At 29.4% G+C, this 19,234-nt stretch overlaps 1 protein-coding gene across 1 annotated transcript in view; it reads right to left on the bottom strand.

Annotated features, from left to right (window-relative positions):
* Positions 1-14,642: 14,642 nt before the first annotated feature.
* LOC111639427 (transmembrane protein 199-like) overlaps positions 14,643-19,234 on the bottom strand; it is a 7,571-nt gene continuing 2,979 nt past the window's right edge. The window contains exons 3-4 of the mRNA XM_023385317.1: positions 17,123-17,241; positions 14,643-15,583 (exon numbers count right to left, since the gene is read on the bottom strand). Of these exons, the coding sequence (XP_023241085.1) occupies positions 15,509-15,583; positions 17,123-17,241 (194 nt within the window). The 3' untranslated portion in view covers positions 14,643-15,508. The remainder of the gene's footprint in view (positions 15,584-17,122; positions 17,242-19,234) is intronic.

Raw genomic sequence — 19,234 nt, 5'->3', positions numbered from 1 at the left:
AATTAAAAAACATATTATAGGTAAAGAATAACAAATTTACAAACAAGAAGTAAATTTTTCCATTAATTTGTATTATGTATTAGCTTTCTTTGGATTAGATTATATTTACAACCAGTCAGATATTATTTGTATATAAAAAGTAATTGTGTCAATCAAATAAAATTCAATTTAACAATTAAAATAAATAAAAATTAAAAGATCTAGGACAAAATGTATTAGAACAATTATAAAAACTGAAGACTCAATCACAAAATTGAATCAGTGATTTGCCAAAAAGTACTGAAGTCACAATGACACAGTTTTGAGATATTCTATTTGCCAATGGGCTTTAGTCCTGGACTAAATTCCTTTTGCAAATTAAATGTAACCAGTCAAAACAAGTTAATTTTCTAGAAATTATCACATACACAGATACTGTAATTACTAGCCAATCAACAACTTTATTTTACCCAGATGCATTTCAGAATTTACAATATTTTCCTTATTGGTGGGTTTTATTCCATCCTAGCTAAACAATGCACCAACACTTTTCCAATACACTTCCAATTTTCAATGTTCCAGCATTTAACTACTTTCATAAGTGTTTTTACCTTGTTTAGCTACTATGGAAGAAAAGCCAGAGGAGGAAAATATTGTAATTTCTGAAATGCATCTGGGTAAAATAAAGTTATCAAATTGCTAATAATAACAGCATCTGTGGATGTGATAATTCCTAAAAAATTAAGGTGTTTTGACCAGTTATATATCAGATTAAAGAAATAGAATAAAAGCAAAGCATAGAATACAGATCATAATCTCATATCATTGCTGTGCCATTTTCAGGCATTGGATTTACACCTTCCTTATCTACATAACAAACTACATATTTGTACTACAAACATGCCATTAACATAAAATATACCAATTTGTGACTTAAGCACCATTGACAAACTACTTAATGGAATTCTAAATACAAAAACTTTTTGAAGTCTTCTATATGTATATTCACAGCCATCAGAATTAACATTCTGACGGTTGTGAATACACATGTAATTAGCAAAGCTGACTTTACTTTATATGCTCTTCTTTGCTACATTTCTTCACCTGTTGTAGACTTTTTATAATTGTTCTAATACATTTCTTCTTGGGTCTTTCAATTTTTGTAAAAAAAAAAATGTTACAAGGATTTGAAGTCAGAAGAACTTTTAAAAAATTTGCATATGTGTAGATAGAAAAGAGCCTAAAAAGAAAGGTTACTCCACTGATGTGTTCTGACAATTTTGAATGGATATGTAGAAGACTTCAAAATGCTTTCTGTATTTAGTCTTCAATTTTTATAATTGTTCTTATTAGAATCATATTATTTTGATAATTGCAATGGTAACACTTATCAAAATTGAAACTTAGCATACTGTTATAGATATTTTCATTTCAATACATTTGTAACACAACAGCAAACAAGACAGCAATTCAAAACTATCTTTCAATACATTTGGATTCAAAATATTTGATAAACTATCAAAGGCAACTATCAACCAAATGCTGAAGTACATTTAGTAAGTCTCTTAAAATACTTCAAATGTCATGTCAATTATCTTTTAATAACTCTGGAGTATTATTATTTAAAATATAAACAAAAATCAAATGTTAACATACTTTAATATCTAATATATTCATTGGATTATTTTTGCACATATTTTTGTTCAAATTAATAAATTAAAATTAAATCAAATTAGGGTATGTAAATACTTATGATTCACCTTAATAAGTTTATTATATTTTAAAAGATAAAACATTTAAAATTTTGTGATGTTTACCTCCTGCTCCTGATGTTAGAAAAGGTGTTGTACTGGTAATTACTGCCTCAGAAACTATATGAATTGCAGCAGATTTTGTTTCATCTCTTTTAAATCCTTTTTTGTCTTCTAATGCCATTGCTTTATTTACTTCCTTAAAGTTAAATAGAACATGCTTTATTAAAAATATGAAAAGTTTAATTTGAATCAATGAATAGTTTGTTCACATAGTAATTGAATGGTTGATTTTTTTCCTTAATTAAAAGAAACTGCACTCCATATGTAAATCCTACATAAATCCTAATTATCAATTAGTAATTATGTATAAATCAGATTTATACTTTTGAACAATATTATTTATTAATGAATTGTTTCTAGTTATAATCAATCGTATATTTAAAAAAGAAAATTTCATGATGTTATATACAAACAAATTCATTGAAAAATTATATTACTGATAATTACATTATCTTAAAATAAAACAATAACTTCATATTATTTTAATAATTCAAAGCAAATTTATAAACAAATGAATTCTTATCAGGTAAATGGAAAATGAATATCTTTCAAATATTTCAATTAAAAAGGCAGATAGTATATGTAGAAAATCACACCTAAATGCAAAATTTCCAGCAAATAACTACTCAGGTTCAATATTCGAACATTTTTGGCCACTACTTCATTGGCCCTCTTCAGGAAGTGTAAAATGGAAAAATCATTCTATATATAGAATGTAGCCACGTTCTAATTTTAAAAGTTTTAAATAAGTTTGAATAAAGGCTGTGATGTATCATATATATGATGTATACTTTATGAGTCTAAATAGTATTTCCATGCATTTGATACATGAATGGCATCAAGTGTTGATGCAGGCTCTTCTCCTGTCTGCCCTGTAGATATCTAATGCTCTAATGCTTTGCTGGTTGAAGACCCTGTGTATTAGGGTAGCTTGGTCCCAATGGGGAAATCCCTGGATTGCTGGCATAACGTGCCAGAGCCGTATTAATGTTTCCTTTTTTTATTTGCTGTATTAATGTTTCTATTTTCAGCCACTACTTCATCAGCCCTCTTCAGGAAGTTGGCCGATGAAGTAGTGGCCGAAAACATTTGAATATTGAACCTGAGTAGTTATTTGCTTGAAATTTTGCATTTAGGTGTGATTTTCTACATGTACAGTACAGTACAGTTCCAGTTTTCTGGTAAAGTAGTTGTTTATTGCAGATAGTATATTTACAGTAGATAAAATACAGAAGTCCTTTCCACCCAATCATCAGGAATTANAATAAATAAAATGCAGAAAATAAAAAATATAGAATAGAATAGAATAACTTTTACATTAAATACCTCCATATGCATTTTATTTAATATACAGTTTAATTATTTTATCAATGCTTTTTACTCAATTTCAATTATCTCATCAGTGTTTTTAATTAATCCAGTAAACTTTGCAGAGTGCTTTCTACCCATTTACTTTTATTTATTTTTTGCTGCAATCAAAGCTCTAAAAGATTGCAAATGTCATTAGCTTCAATTCTAATCATATTCCTCTCTCATTTTTTATATTAATATACTTTTTAATATAAAAAAATGGCATTTAAGATTTAAGAAAATTTATTATTAACATATTATTGTTGTCTAAGTACAGTTCCAGTTTTCTGGTAAAGTAGTTGTTTATTGCAGATAGTATATTTACAGTAGATAAAATACAGAAGTCCTTTCCACCCAATCATCAGGAATTAAAACAGTCTTCCTTCACAAAGATAATTTTTTGTTAGAGGTTATACCTCTGCAATATTATGTAAAACAGTTTTTAAAAAATTCACTGATGATAAGCCAAAAACTGTAAAAATACATACATAATTTCAATCAAAAACCTTTTATTAGAGGCTATACCTCTAATAAAATGTCATCTCTGTGAAGAAAGACTGTTTTAGTTCTTGCTGATTGGACAGGAGAGAAAGGAAGTTTCTTCTGTATTTTATATAGCTGTCAAATATATTTTCAATGAATTTCAATAAATATCTGCATTATAAAACACTTTGACAATTTTCTATTCCTTAATTTAGATAGTATTAAATATTAGTTTAAAAAAGTCAGAATTCTTATTGATATAATGTTTCTAAGAATATATTTTATTTTCAGAAAACATGAGCAGTTTCAAAAAAGTGATTAAAAAAGATCTTTTTTATATACAGTATGCTCTCAATTATTCATGTGTGGATTATTTGGACTGCAGACTATCCATAAAAATTCTTGACATAAATCAATAAAAATTTATGTCAAGAATATAAATACAGCTGTCCCTTGNGGCCAGGTTGAAGGAGCATAAGTATGATGTCCTTAAAGGTTATTATAACACTGCCTTAGCCTAATATGGAAGCGAGCCCAGGGTGTCTCAATGTTGGGAGATGCCAAATATTCTATACACAAAAATTAAGAGTAATTGAAGCCACCGACCTATACGAAGCAGCAAGTCAAGGGCTTTGCATTAACAGAAAAAGCATCAACATATAGCAAGTGCGGCAAGTATTACTCTCTGAACATACTTATATCAGACAGCAATTTTTCATTAACAATCCACTTCCATATGCTTAATATTTATTATAAGTTATTTTATATTATCAAAAATTAATTTTATTATTAAAATTACCTTCTTCACAATACTGGGATGAATCACAAACACACTTAAAAGGTTATTTAATTTTTATTTCAATTTATAAACGTTGAATTACAATGTAAGAATTTTAACTAACATCATTGCATCTTTGAATTATTCCACTTTAGAATACAACATAACTCCTTTGTATTTGGATGGCATCTAATCTGAAGCAGGCTTGTGAACTAGGTTGAAAATGTTTGTTCAAACTATTAAGTGAATGATAAAAATGTATGAAAAGTGTAATAAAATATTTTAACTGGGACTGTTTCAGCTAAAATATTTTATTAAATGTATAATTTTTAAAGTCTCCAGGTGGAACCTTTCTTAATATTTTACACGTTGAGGCTGGGAATAGTAGCCTCTAATGGAAGGTCACCTCCACCGGTGAAATTATTTTTTGATGGTGTTCAAAGAGACAATGAAAGAGAACATTCATACAGTTAGTAGAGAGAGAGATTCATTTGTGAATTTTGGTATGAGTATGAAAAGTATTTAAAGTATGAAAAGTGTGTCTGTATAATTTTACCAAAAAATTCCAGCTTTTAGTAGACAGTTTAATTTGACATAATGGTATTCTACTTTCAATTGTTTATGCTTGAAAAATAGATCTTTAACTGGGTTAAAACATTTGTTAAAGATGCATTGATTAATTCAGATGAGTAACTACAGTGGCTAGCTTATTTTTACGAATCCATATTACATAGTGATTAAAAGAATATTTTAATATCTAAACCTATTAAGCATTGCAGGTCATTGAGATTAGTTGCTATAAATATTCTTGTAATTATCTTTTTAAAACTACAAGTAAATTAAAAACTTTGTATGAAAACATGATTGTTTAATATTAGGTTTTAAATTTAAGCTTTAAGAAATAATGTTAAAAATAGTAAGAATTTTTTATTTCCAGAAAGAAAAAAAAGAAATGGAATTCTTAAGTAAAGTATTGTTTGATAAAGGCCAAATAGAAATGTTTAATCCTGAAATGTCTTTAGAAGATCAAGTTGAATTATTGCCTTATGATCACAGATGGGAATTTCCCAAAGAGCGTTTAAAATTAGGTATGTTATATCTACTGTATTATAAACAAAAACCATACAAAGAAAATCCAAAGTTGTTTTTTATATTTATGTTTATTTATTTCTGCTGTTACCAAGTAATAAATAACTGAAACCGGGGAATCACTTGGCATTGATAAATATGTTTAATCTTCACTAATCACCAAAAAAAAACCACTAAAATTTTGAAGAAGTAATCATTCATGCTTAGGAACCATGAATTTACAAAATTAATTGGGACCGATGGTAAGAGATACAATGGATGGGTTCCCAAGTACCGACGAACAAAGAACTAGTCCATCTTAGGTCTAATTTAACTAATCTATACAAGTAACTGGGCCCAAAGCTAAGGGGAAGATATTAAGAATCATAGGATTATTAAAGTTTCTAGAGAAGGAAATGGTTCAAAGGGGTGACTGGTGATAAATAAAAAAAAAACCTCAGATTGTTCTGTCGTAACTTCCTTCTATACTAGTCAACATGTATGTCTCCTTTCGGCTCTCTTCTAAAGAATAAATCCTCTCTTTTTTCGAATCTTGCACAGTCCACTGCCAGTACCCTTTTTGACCAATCAGGTGTCAAACTTTTTGTTCTCTAAACAGATCAGACACTGTGTCACCCAATCACGGTGTGGTCACAGGACAAAAGCCGGAAGTAAAGTCTCATAGTAGGAAGATGGTATAAGGAGAAAAAAAAGAACAACAAGGCTCAATCAAGCCACACTAGTATTATTAAAATGTTCATAAATACAAAGTTCTTATAATAGTAGGATAAATATGTGCCATGAACCAATTTTTCTTCTTGAAAATATAATATTGATGATGAAGTCTTCCAGATTGACTTTATATAATGCAGTTACTAAGATGCTAAAGATACCTTAATTCATCTAAGGTTTTGCCAAATCACAGTTATTTTTGTTTGGCAGTATTACTAGTATTGGCACTTGTAGGCAAAGTGTATTCTATTATGTGTTTACTGCTTATGCTTGCCAGTACAGATTTGCTAGTATGGACAACATTGGTTGTGATTAAGAACATATGTAATAGAGTGAAGTATCAGAGGTTAGGTCTGTCAAGAGTTTATATGGAGCTTGGAGTTCCTACACCTGAATGCCATACAAACTCTTTGCCTCTTCTTCATGGACCTCTTCACCCATTTTTTTTTTTTTTTTGAACAAATGAAATATATAAAATGATTCTTTATTAATAAAAAGCAGTTTTAAAGATTTTATCTTCTGTTACTAAAAGTAACATTAATTTTATAAGGGTATGAATCACTACAGGCCTCTAAGTTTTCTCTGGTCCAAGGGAAACATTCTCAGCTCCTCCTCCCCTTACCTGTATATAGCTAAACCAATAATCATGAATTCAATATTCATTAATTCAAATAAAATCTAGAGGACATATTACACACATTAATTTGCATTATAGGCTACTCAAAATATGCAATATAAAATTTTAATGCAGTAGTTATACAATCAAATAAATGTAATATAGTATGCCCACTTGGATTCAATTTATTTAAATTAATAAATTTTTAATTTATGATTATTGATGTAGTTATAAAGCTGCATATGAAATATCTAATGAATTCATACATTACATAAATTAAATGCAATACAATATGAATTGTATAATAAATCCATATTTAAATCAGTATATTTTTTTAAAATGTAATGATTGAAATATTTTTGAACTCTTGATATTCAATTAATCATTTTTTTTGTTTTTCACATGTGTTAACATTTTAATTACACTCTTCAATTTCATTCAGCTACAGTGATGGACAAGAATATTGGCACATGGCCACTTCTTAAATTTTGTTGTATAAATTTAATAGTAAAAAAAAACTTGCAGCTCTGAGACATTTTCACATAATAGTTAGATGTTATTCATCACATAATACCATTAAATAAAAATATTATTTACATAATTTTGGCTTTAAAAACTTAGAAAGTATATTTACATATATACAATTTGAACAGACAAAAGTATTGGCACAGTGATGATATTTAAGCAAATTATTTTTANTCACATAATAGTTAGATGTTATTCATCACATAATACCATTAAATAAAAATATTATTTACATAATTTTGGCTTTAAAAACTTAGAAAGTATATTTACATATATACAATTTGAACAGACAAAAGTATTGGCACAGTGATGATATTTAAGCAAATTATTTTTATCCATGTCATTTTTTATGCCCGGTATTGTGATATATGAAATAAAATGTTTCTTTTAACCTTATCAGGTATGAAAATTATTGTTATTTCAATCTAGTTGTTGTTATCACCAAAATAAATAACAGAGATACCGAAACAACAATAGAAGAAAGAAAAATCATATCATATTTATGTAGTTTTAACAAATCATAATCAGAAATTGGGAAAATGGTTAAGAAGAGTAGGTTTACTATAAGAAATGTAATTAAGTGTTTTAAATGAAGTTGCAGCTTAGAAAATAAACAAGATGCCCATGGAAGCTTACTTCTAGAAAAGAGAGAAATGTAATCTGTTAAGTCAAGAAGCCAAAAATATCTTCAACTGAAGTTGCAATGATGCTAAAGGAAGATTTCAACAAGGTTGTTCATCCAAAAACTGTCCACCAAATCCTTCATCGTGCCGGTTACAGAGCAAGAGTAGCCAGAAGAAAGCCATATATAAGTAAAATGAATCAAAAGAAAAGGCTTGCTTTTGCAAAAGATCATATAAATAAACATAATTCATTTTGGTCTAAAGTGTCGTTTTCAGACAAAAGTAAATTCACTTTAATTCATAACAATAGAAAAACTTTATTTTGGAGAAAACCCAATACAGAAATGCTAGAAAAGAATGTTCAAGCCGTAGTAAAACACGGGGGTCGTAGTATGATGGCATGAGGTCACATGTTGGCTACTGATGTGGAAAAACTTGTATTCATAAACAGTACAATGGATAAAATGATGTATTTTAATATTCTCAACGGAAATCTTCAATAAAGTGCAGATAAACTAAATTTGGATGATGGCTTGTACTTTCAGCAGGACGACGACCATAAACATTTGACTCGTATTGTCCGTCAACGACTATCACACACCTCACACCCCAAAACATCCCCACAATCTCCAGATTTGAATCCTATCGAACATTTATGGAAAAAAAAACTTGACGGTAGAGTGAGAAAATAAGAGATATTGAACTTAGATCATTTCAAAGACTTCTCCTTGTATAATGGGAAAAAATTTCATCTGAAATCATGCAAAAACTAATGCATTCAATGCCAAAGAGACTTAAGAGCTATTATTAAGAACCAGAGATTCACTACAAAATATAAACTGTAATATATTTTTTGCATTATCTTCAATTGTGCCAATACTTTTGTCTTTTATTTTAATGAGTAGGGAAAATCATTAAGTTTTTTAGAACATATCATTATGTAATTTTAGTTTAAAATTTTCTAATATCTTTTATATTATTCTTAACTATGTATATATGATTTTTATTTTGAAAACAATTACTTTATTCTAACTATATTTCACTATAAATTCAAAAAATACAATATACCAATACTTCTGTCCACCACTGTAGATGAACTGGATGATTGTTTCTTTCTCTTTATAATAATTTTCACTTCACAGATTCATTGCAATCAAAATACATTATTATTAAAAGTCAGTATTTTACATTTTTGGATAATATATTGTATAATGCAAAAAATATTACGTAACATATATTATATTATGTAAACAAATGATGTTTGACAAGTTATTTTCCTATATAAATCGCTTCTTTCAACTTATTACTATAAACATTAAAGACTGATAAAATGTTGAATATGAAATACTTACTATAATTTTCACATCCATTTGATTTTATTAGTTTCTAATTTAAATCCAAACTAACGTAAGCGATCAAATAAACGAATAATTTATAGAAGCCATCTTTGATTGCTATGGAAACTAAACGTAACGTCAATTCCTTCATCTTTGAAAATTTTTCACATGATTTTATTCATTCTTCTCTAAGAAACTGACAACTTTTTAAACTGAAATTGAATATTTTGAAATCGTTAAATCAATACTACAGATTTACAAAATTGAAATTGAATTAATTCTATATTCTTAATTAATTAACGCACAAATAATATTTAACACAACCTTTTTTATTTAGTTAGTTTTATTTTTAGTCTTACGAGTAATTTCACATAAAAATATTAGAAATCATCTATTTGAAACTTAAATCAATCAGATTTAAAAACACTGTACACTCATTGACAAAAAAGTTATCCATCGGGAAGGAAGAATTGAAATCAAATAACATTTTATTACTAGAATGAAATGGCGATGATAATAAGTGATTAGAAAATCTGCCAAAGTAATAATTTCCTGTGAAACAACGGTACAGTTCAAAAGAACCTTCAATACCTTGTAAGATTACTTGGCTGCATATTTGCGAAGATACAGTCGGTTATGAAGACTGAGGGCATCGTTTGCTATCTTGTGATAATCTGTGGGCACAGATTTGCCCACAGGTTACGCAAATGATCTCTAGATCCCTCAACTAGGTAGGCCGAAGTTGGCGTCCCATTTGGTCCTACAAATGCCCAATAAGAGATAAATCGGGAGATCAGGCAGGAAAAGAAAGTGTGTTAACGTGACGAGACATTCCTGGGAAAACCTAGATATGTGCGTTCGAGCATTATCTTATTGAAAAATGGCAGTTTTCAGCCCTTCTATGAAAGACAAAAAAAGGAACACAAGGGCGCAAGATTTCCTGAACCTTCCATTGTACGTAGTATCAGTGTTCCTCTGCATCACCGCTACTGTCATATCGACCGAGATGGCTTCCCAGATCAGCACACTAGTAGTGAGGACTCAACAGATAGACCTACTCTGTCTGGGGCATCCAAACCTTGCCCGATCTTTATATATATATATGTATTTTCAAGTATCTACTGCCCAATGTTTCAACACGCTCTGGTCAGAACGGCACAGATTGAGGGCAATTTAGCGAAAAGATCATACTGTTTTCCTCCATCTACGCTATAGTCTTTGTCAAAGTCAGCTGTGTGTAATGTCTTTGACTGCGTCATGCAAGCATGCATGGTGTTCAAAAACTTCCAAATAGGTAGACTAAATATTCTGAACACATTGTGCATCCGTAAGCCTTTTTAGAAGATACCGAAGGTAGGGATTTTAAAGCATTCTAAATCATTATCTGGCGTTAAATAGGACCACAACCGTAATCATTTACATACCCACCTGACACATTGAAGCGCAATAAAATGCAGCTATTTGAAAAAAAGTTGTAACCTACAAATTCCCACTGTTGTCCGTCCGTCTTTCCTTAATCTCGAGAAGTATTAGATGGAAGACGAGACCAGATATTGAAACCTTAGGGGCAGGACGCTCCGATTAACTCTATATGAACATCCGATGCAAACCGGAAGTTACTTTGAATTGAAGTTTTGAAATGAAAAATACTACGTTTTTTCAATTCAAAGCTTCCCCTGAAAGCAATTAACAGATGACAGGCACGACTCTATTGTTAAAGGAAAAGTATGATGTACAGGGGCAAGCCACTACTAATTTGAGGTGGAGAACATATATTTTAAATGAAATGATTTAAAAATATGATTAAAAATTGCAGCCCAGCATTGTGACGATGTCACAATAAATAATTGCTCGTTTTATTTCAAATTATTCTAGCCGTTTCCTGATGATCTTCGAAATGTTCTGTTAATTAACTATGATGTATTTTCGCTGTTTTGGTGTGCATTTTACTTATATATTAGTATATAGTTGATTGGTTTTGCATGCATACAGAGGTAATTGGTTTTGCATGGTATAGAGTTTTGCAGTACTCAGACAATTCTATCATTATCTTTTTATTTATTTTTTTTGTCAATAGATGTATTACAGTATTCCGATAGGTGATTTTTTAACTCTTTTTGCCTTGTGAACACAAAGAGAATCTTTTTTCCATACCCATCAAGGTTTGAATAAGACCACCTTACCCATAACCTTGATGACCTTAGGGTGGATAGCGCCTAGTCCGGTAATGTCGGATGCTGTCACTCGCCAATCGGTGAAGGACAGCGCCCAATGTCCAGGACAGATCACACAAGAAAAATTTCTTGTTGTTCGTCGGGATTAATTTAAATCTTGAGTTCCACACATTGTAGGCTAACGCCTTAAAGTAAATTAATCGCCTTGGCCATCCAGCGTTAATAAGTTAGATTTAAAAAATAATATAGTTATAGTATATATGTATTTATTTTTTAAATATGTACAGTACAGTTCATACACAAAGTACTGGTAATAAAATATCCATACTATTAGTGATTGTTACATGAATTTGTAGTCTATAATCCATTGTTTTCTGCTTAACTACGTTTTAAATGTGCTTGATCGTCTCGAAAATATTTTGTTCGCATGTGACGTACTTTTAGAAAAAAATTAATTTAAAAAAAAAAACTGATGTTATCGATAAAATTTGATTAGCTAATTCGCACTTTAAGAAAACAGCCATTACTTTAGACCAGTGATGGGAAAACTACGGCCCGCGGGCCAGATGCGGCCCCCTGAAATGTTCTATCCGGCCCGCGCGACATTATTCCTAATCTGACGAGTAAAAAAGAATACAGGCTGTGGTGGTTGATGCACCACTTAACTTGAGTGTTCGTTGATTATATAAAATAACCGAAGCTTTATATCTCACCATGAAAGTTTATTTACAATCATGTACAAAATTTTGTTTTACACTTATTGAGTAAAAGCTCGATCGGTTACAAGCATGCTTCGGTACAGAACATCCACTCGTCGTGCGTAGCGTAGCTGAAAGAGAGAAAAAGAAATATGGCGGACGGCCTGCACATGTTTTTATAGCGCCACCTGGATTTTCAGATGCAGCGCTAGGTTACATTTATATTGGCCCGCCTAAAGTTTTCTTCTTTTCCTTTGGCCCGCTCTTTAAAAAGTTTGCCCATCACTGCTTTAGACATGAAATGCTCTTAAATTTTTGTACTTATTAGTTTCGGAGGTGTTACTATGTCAATAACTCCGTATGTTATTATGTTTAATATATTAGTACATTTAATGTTAATTTTTATATCAAGTTCGTCTTAATTAGGTCCTTGAAAATCCAACAGAAAATACACAATACAAAATATGAAACATTCAGGGACTATTCAAATATCAAGTCAGCAGTTTATAGGGCAGAGGGATTCGCTTATATCTGACGGTAGAATGGCACGTCTTTGGTGACATAAGATTGCATCCGACATTTTTTTCTCCAATCATTACAAAATTACTTTAAAATAATCCCTTTGGCGAATCCTTGATGGCAAGGAGAAAAGAACAAACAAAAAGAAATTAAAACAGATATCAAGTATAAGACTAAACAATCAAAGTAAACACGGAAAGCATCATTCTGAAGGCCGGTATTCGGTTTTTAACATTTCATTTAACTGATTTTCTTATAAATGATGATAATATAATAATATTAAGTTACTATATAAGAAAATCAGTAATTATATCGATATGTAGAAAAAAAAATCAATCATAATAGCTCATTTGAGTTTTATTGAATTTATATTTTTTATTTCACATAAATTTATCATACACTTATTTACGCTAATTATTATTTTATTAAAAAACATTATTTCAGTAAGTCTTGTATATTGCATAAATTGCATTTTAATTACAACTAAGCACATTTTAATTTAAGATTAAAGGGCGATTACTAAATCCCCATGCATTTTAAATATTAATGCAATTTAGCTTTATAAGAAATAACAAGAATCTGCAAAATATATTAGGAGATAAATTACTTAATATCTAACTTCTGTAATTTTAGAATTAAGGATTTTTAGTTCAGCTAGTCATAGGATACAATTAATAATTTCTTCTATTGGAGACATTCTGCCCAATATGAAATACATAATCAGCAAAATAATTCATCTCTGAAGTATTTTGTAGATTATCTCCTATACAGAGCCGGCCCTACCATAGGGCGAAAGGAGCAGCCGCTCCAGGCGCTAAGTCCTAGGGGGCGCCTCAGTGGTAAAGAAAATTAAAGGGTATAAATTTGGGGCAACCAAGGGCAGTGGCGTAGCGAGGGGGTGCAAGGGGGTGTATCAAGCACCGGGCGCCACTCGCAGAGGGGCGCCCAAATGGTCTTCAAGACAAACTACATGTGTTTCTGGAGGGGGCGCCAATAAAGTGTCGTGCCCCGAGCGCCAGTTATGTTCGCTACGCTACTGACCAAGGGGGCGCCATAATAGGATCTCGCTCCATCCTAAAACTTGCCTCGGGCCGGCACTGCTCCTATACAACAGATGGTATTGAAATTTTAGATTGTATAAAGTTTTTATACAAGACTTTGAATACAAAACTGTTATAATTTCTTTCTATCATTTAAAAATACACTAGAGCATCGATTATCCGACCCCCGATTAACCGTCACATCGGTTAACCGAACGTGTTCTACTCGGCAAATTCAAATGTCCGCTAGTGATGTGGCACTACAATATTTGGCTATGTCTTGGCTTCTTTAATATTATTTTTGTTAAATTTTGTTTGTTTTAGCTGGCAACACTCATTCGACCATGAAAGGGAGCCAGTATTTAAACGAGGCTTAATTTTCTAATTTTTAACGATACAATAGCGACGATTATTATTAAAAAAATTTTTTTGTTAGGCTTAAAATCGATGAAAATTCAACGCGAAGTAGGTTAATAGCGATATAGTTATGTACTAATTACATGGGATATACTAATATACTATGCTAATAATGTATTTTTTCATAGTTTTCGGTTATCCGTTTTTTCAGTTATCCGACCAACCCGTCCCCAATTGAGTCGGATAATCGATGCTCTACTGTACTTATTTTCTTAACAAAAATATTTTGAAGATTTTTTTTCATTTTCAATTGCTGCTATTTCATTGTTTGTCTCGAATATATTTTTGTTAAGAAAAAGAAATGATATAAAGCATAATTTGTAAATTTCATATATCTTTGTCCTAATAAAGTTTATTTGGGATTTAAAAATATTATATTGAATTATTTATGATATTGTTAATACAAAAAGTTGCAAATTAAAATAAAATTAGCTCCTGATTTATTAAAATCCTATATCAAAGTAATACTATTTAAACTATATTTCAAAATAATGTTGACAAAATGTAAACTTTTATTCTCTAAATAGCGATTTTTAAACAGAATAGTTATTTACAACATGCCCTCCTCCTTTGACATCACAATATGTCAGGTTCAGGCTTGATAGGTATCTAAGTGGCCAAGGTTAAAACCCTTGCCAAATTAAAAGCCAGTCCATTAAAGCCGAAAGCCCATTATATAGTAAAGTAGGTTTTCCAAAAGCATGTGTTAAAAAAATTGACAAATTACTTTATCTGTTTATACTTACGTAGATATATTTGTGAACTTAAAATTAGATATGCATGAGAAGTTTAATTTCACAGGAACTTTTCTACATGTATTATTGCTTACGTACTCACTGTAGTTCTGAGACTGTAATAAACAAGTATACAATCTAAATCAAAATAAAACAAACATGTTTTGGAAAATACAATTTAATTGTATTTAACTAAATAAATAAACAATGGTCTTAAAAAGAAAAAAAATTGAAATTTGACAAACAAAAAAAATTTCCTATTCATTCATCTTTCAATGTTGATATATTGACACACTCCCATTGTGGCATGAAGTTAAGAACAGTGACTCTTGGATTTGAAAATAATAATAATCTGTTAATTTAATTACATATAAAGAAGCATTATAAAATTAACAGAATGTTAATTTTCACATATGACATATGGACCAGAATTTTGTAAGTTAAATTGAAGTTTTACTATATTATATAAATGATTAAATTAATACTAAATATCTTATGAATAATTAATTTAAATATCATTAACTGCACAGTTTAGTTTTACATAAAAGTAGACTTTTACTATTATAAATTGATAAATTTCTTTCAATAAAATATTCTTCAAATTCTTTAAAAGTTTGATTTTTATACAATTGGAATTAGAAAATATAATTCAGCAACAGCAACTAACATTGCCAAGGAAAATCCAACACAAAATTTCTGGAAAAAAAAATTGAAAAATATTAATTAATCAATTTTCAATACATTTTAAAAACAGATTAAAATTAATAGAAAATACCAGTATACTAATGCTGTAATTATAGAATTAGAACAGTTTAGTTTTTCCAGAAATCATTTGCTTTGGAAATGCAGAGATTACACAACCTTTTCTATGCTGTAGACAAAATGGCAAATTCTGTACAGTTATGCAAGTGTGTATGCATTCTGTGGTTTTAAAAATAAAGAGCTCAAGGGAAATCATTCTTAATTTGTTTCTTTTTTAGGGCTATATGAATTAATTGAAGATTATTTCATCAGAACTAAAACTTAGATCCAGTTCCAAAGACAAACATATTTTGATCATTTTCAACAAAAATATGCAACTTATATAGTGACAGCCATGTTGCAATAAAATTTGCTCAATCAGTATTTTCAAAAAATTCCTCTATAGTTCAAGTTGCTTGGATAAAAACAGTTCAGTCAAGAAAAAGTTATCAGTGAGAATTTTTAGATAGATCTATAGATTCAGTGCCATAACAAGGATGGGAGCAAATAAGGCATTTTTTGCCTAGCTATTATAAGTGTCAAGAAAGCATCAAACAAAATTTATAAAGAATAAATGAACTTTATATTCTGTATAAATTTCAATAATGATATCAATAATCTAATACACATAAAATAATTCTGTAAATTCTGTTAATAAAATATTTTCAATAAATATAAAATAAAATAAATAAATATTATTTTGGAAGTATAAATTAATAGTTTTCTAACAAAACCTTAATAATTATCTTACAACATGAATTATTATTTACTTTAAAAACAGTTTATTTTTTGAAATTATAATCAAAATAGAAAAACATTAAATTTAGAAAAATATAGTTTCACTGGAAAAGATTTAACAACACTGTAGGAAAACATGAATTACAGTAATTATGCACATAAAGAATTAAGGAAAATTAAATCAGTAAGTATTCTATAGAATACTTTTATGTAAATATTTTAGACAAAGCTTACAAATGTTCATAATAAATCTAAATTTTTGAAATAGGAACGAAAGAAAATGAAATGAAATAAAATAGCAAAAAAAAAAAACATACAAATATAAGGACAAACTTTTACTGAGATTTGAGTAACTAAAAATTTGTGTTAATACTTTTGAGTAAGAACATACCTTTATACATTCAATAAAACATTGAAAATATGGTAAACATGACAATTTGAAAGAGGAAAAGATGCTCTGCATGAATTATTATTCTTGCTTAAGTTTTGTTAAAAATATTAATTTGCAAAGTTATGTAATTAATACTTTTAATAAAATTTACATAATTTTTATTGAATACCTTCTCTACTTTTTTTCCTTTGAATTCATAACATGTCTGAAGTGGGTTCTCACTCAAAAGTTCTAATATGTAAAATTTAATTATTTAAATGCCAGTAAAGCAGCATTTTGTCTTATTAGACTTTAATCTTCATATTACTCAATTACATATATTTCATATTTCTAAATATTTAAGGTAAATTATCTGCAAAACTTACTGTAATTAAGTCTGATACTGAAAAGAGATATTCTGCTGCCTTAAATCCAAAAATAAAAGTTCCTGCAACAGTTAATACACCATTTAAAACTGCAGTAATTTGTGACCTGACACTACGAACTGTAAAAAGAAAATAAGTTGAACTGTTTTAATTTTAAAATCATAAATTCATAATATTTAATGTTTTTAGAAATAAATGATGGAAATTATTTAATAATTACAATAAAATTACAAAATTTATTTAAAAATATACATTTAGTTAGGAACTGTCTATTAATTACATCTGCATATTTCTTGAAATTTTTACCCCCCCTCTCCCATTATCCCAGTTTGTCTAAGTTTCTGTAACACCTCCCCTCTTCAGACATCCAACAAAACTCAATCCCCTCAAAACCTGGTTAAAACCTCAATATGGTTTATGCACTTTATTATTAATAAAGTGATAAACTTTATTAATAATAAAGTGCATAAACCATATAAAATTTTATGAAATAAAATAGACATCCATTGAAATTCAACCCCTTCCCTCCCAACTTGTCATATTTCCCTCCCTCCCAGTGTGGACATTTGTGGACAGCCCCTTATAATTTCAATCTAGGTATTAATATAATTTACTTTTTATCTTTACAATATATTCAATTTACAATTATTTCAATATTCTATTTACACAATAAATTTGTTTTAAAATAGGCTTTGTTCAAATAGTTAAAATTACAGCAATTTATAAAATTCTTCAAATCAGAAAATACAAAAATGCTTGAAATAGTTTATACAGGGTGTTTATAAATGAATGGTGCAGTTTTAAAAATTAATAATAAATCTATTTATTACCTTACATGGGCAAACCTTACAGCATAAGCAGCTGCAACTGTCCAAGTTCATAGGAATGTATGCGAGCTTCTTAATCATGTTCTTCATCAATGCTGGATTGGACATGGTGCAACAGCAGACAAGTGCTCCCCTGGCCACTCCATTCACCAGATTTAACACCCTGCAATCTCTTTTTGTGGGGGTTTGTTAAAGACTGAGTTTATGTACCATTGATGCCTGTGTCCCTTGAGGAACTGTGTGATTGAATAAACACTGCACTGCAGACCATCACGGAGGACATGGGAAGAATTTGATTACCGTGTAGATGTGTGTCGTGTGACCATGGGTGCAGATATTGAAGGATTGTGATTAATGCATAAAAAACTTGGACAGTTGCTGCTGCTTATGCTTTAATGTTTGCCCATATAAGGTAATAAATAGATTTATTATTAATTATTAATATTCAGAAATTTGTATATTTTAAATTCAATCTTAATAAATTAAAAAATGTATATACAGAAACCTTATTTTCAAATGTTAATATAAACAATTAATTTTACATAAATGTGCACTGCTAATAACCCAATCTTACAATTATCAACAGTGTCATTTTAACCTGAAGACTACAGATTTAGTGATTTTTTCCCATACAATAAGTTTTCAACAAATTTATTTGAGTCAATAAAATTTTGTATCATATTTTTGATATTTTTGATCAAATTTATTTGGATTTAATAAAAGCAATGAAAATTTTTATCTTTATTACAATTCTATGAAGTAAATAAGTTTTTCCCCCACTGTTAGTTGTAATTTCATTTTTCTACAATTATCTATATATATATATATATATATATAAATGGACGTGTGTGTCCCTATATTTCACTTTTCTGCAAAAACTACACTACACATCGCACATGAATGCTGTTTGTATGTGGTGGTAGCCCCAAGTGCATGTCTCCATTCGTGCACTATGGGGGGTTGCATCTCGATAGCTGTAAGGGTGTGGGAGATATGGGGCTGAAAGTGGTTTTCTATTTTGAATGTTATGTTCGAATTTGTTTGAATTAAATTTGAACAATATTCGAATTCGAATTGGTTCGATTATAGAACAATTGTAAACGTTCCAGAAAATTGATCAAATTGAAAATAGTTCGTTTGACTGGACGTAAAAATTCTCTAATTAGTCTGGAAACGGGGGACCTAATTCTTGCATTCTGTGAAAACGGGTAAGATTGGCTATAATGTAATTATCTTAATCTTCACTATCGTTACTTTTTGCCCAGCGAAGCGGGTCCTTGCAGCT

The sequence above is a fragment of the Centruroides sculpturatus genome, unplaced genomic scaffold (genome assembly GCF_000671375.1).
Source record: "Centruroides sculpturatus isolate CEXI.00-Female unplaced genomic scaffold, Cexi_2.0 scaffold1232, whole genome shotgun sequence".
Lineage (NCBI taxonomy): Eukaryota > Metazoa > Arthropoda > Arachnida > Scorpiones > Buthidae > Centruroides > Centruroides sculpturatus.
The sequence above is the reverse complement of the archived record's forward strand: the minus strand, read 5'-3'. Positions and strand labels throughout refer to the sequence as shown.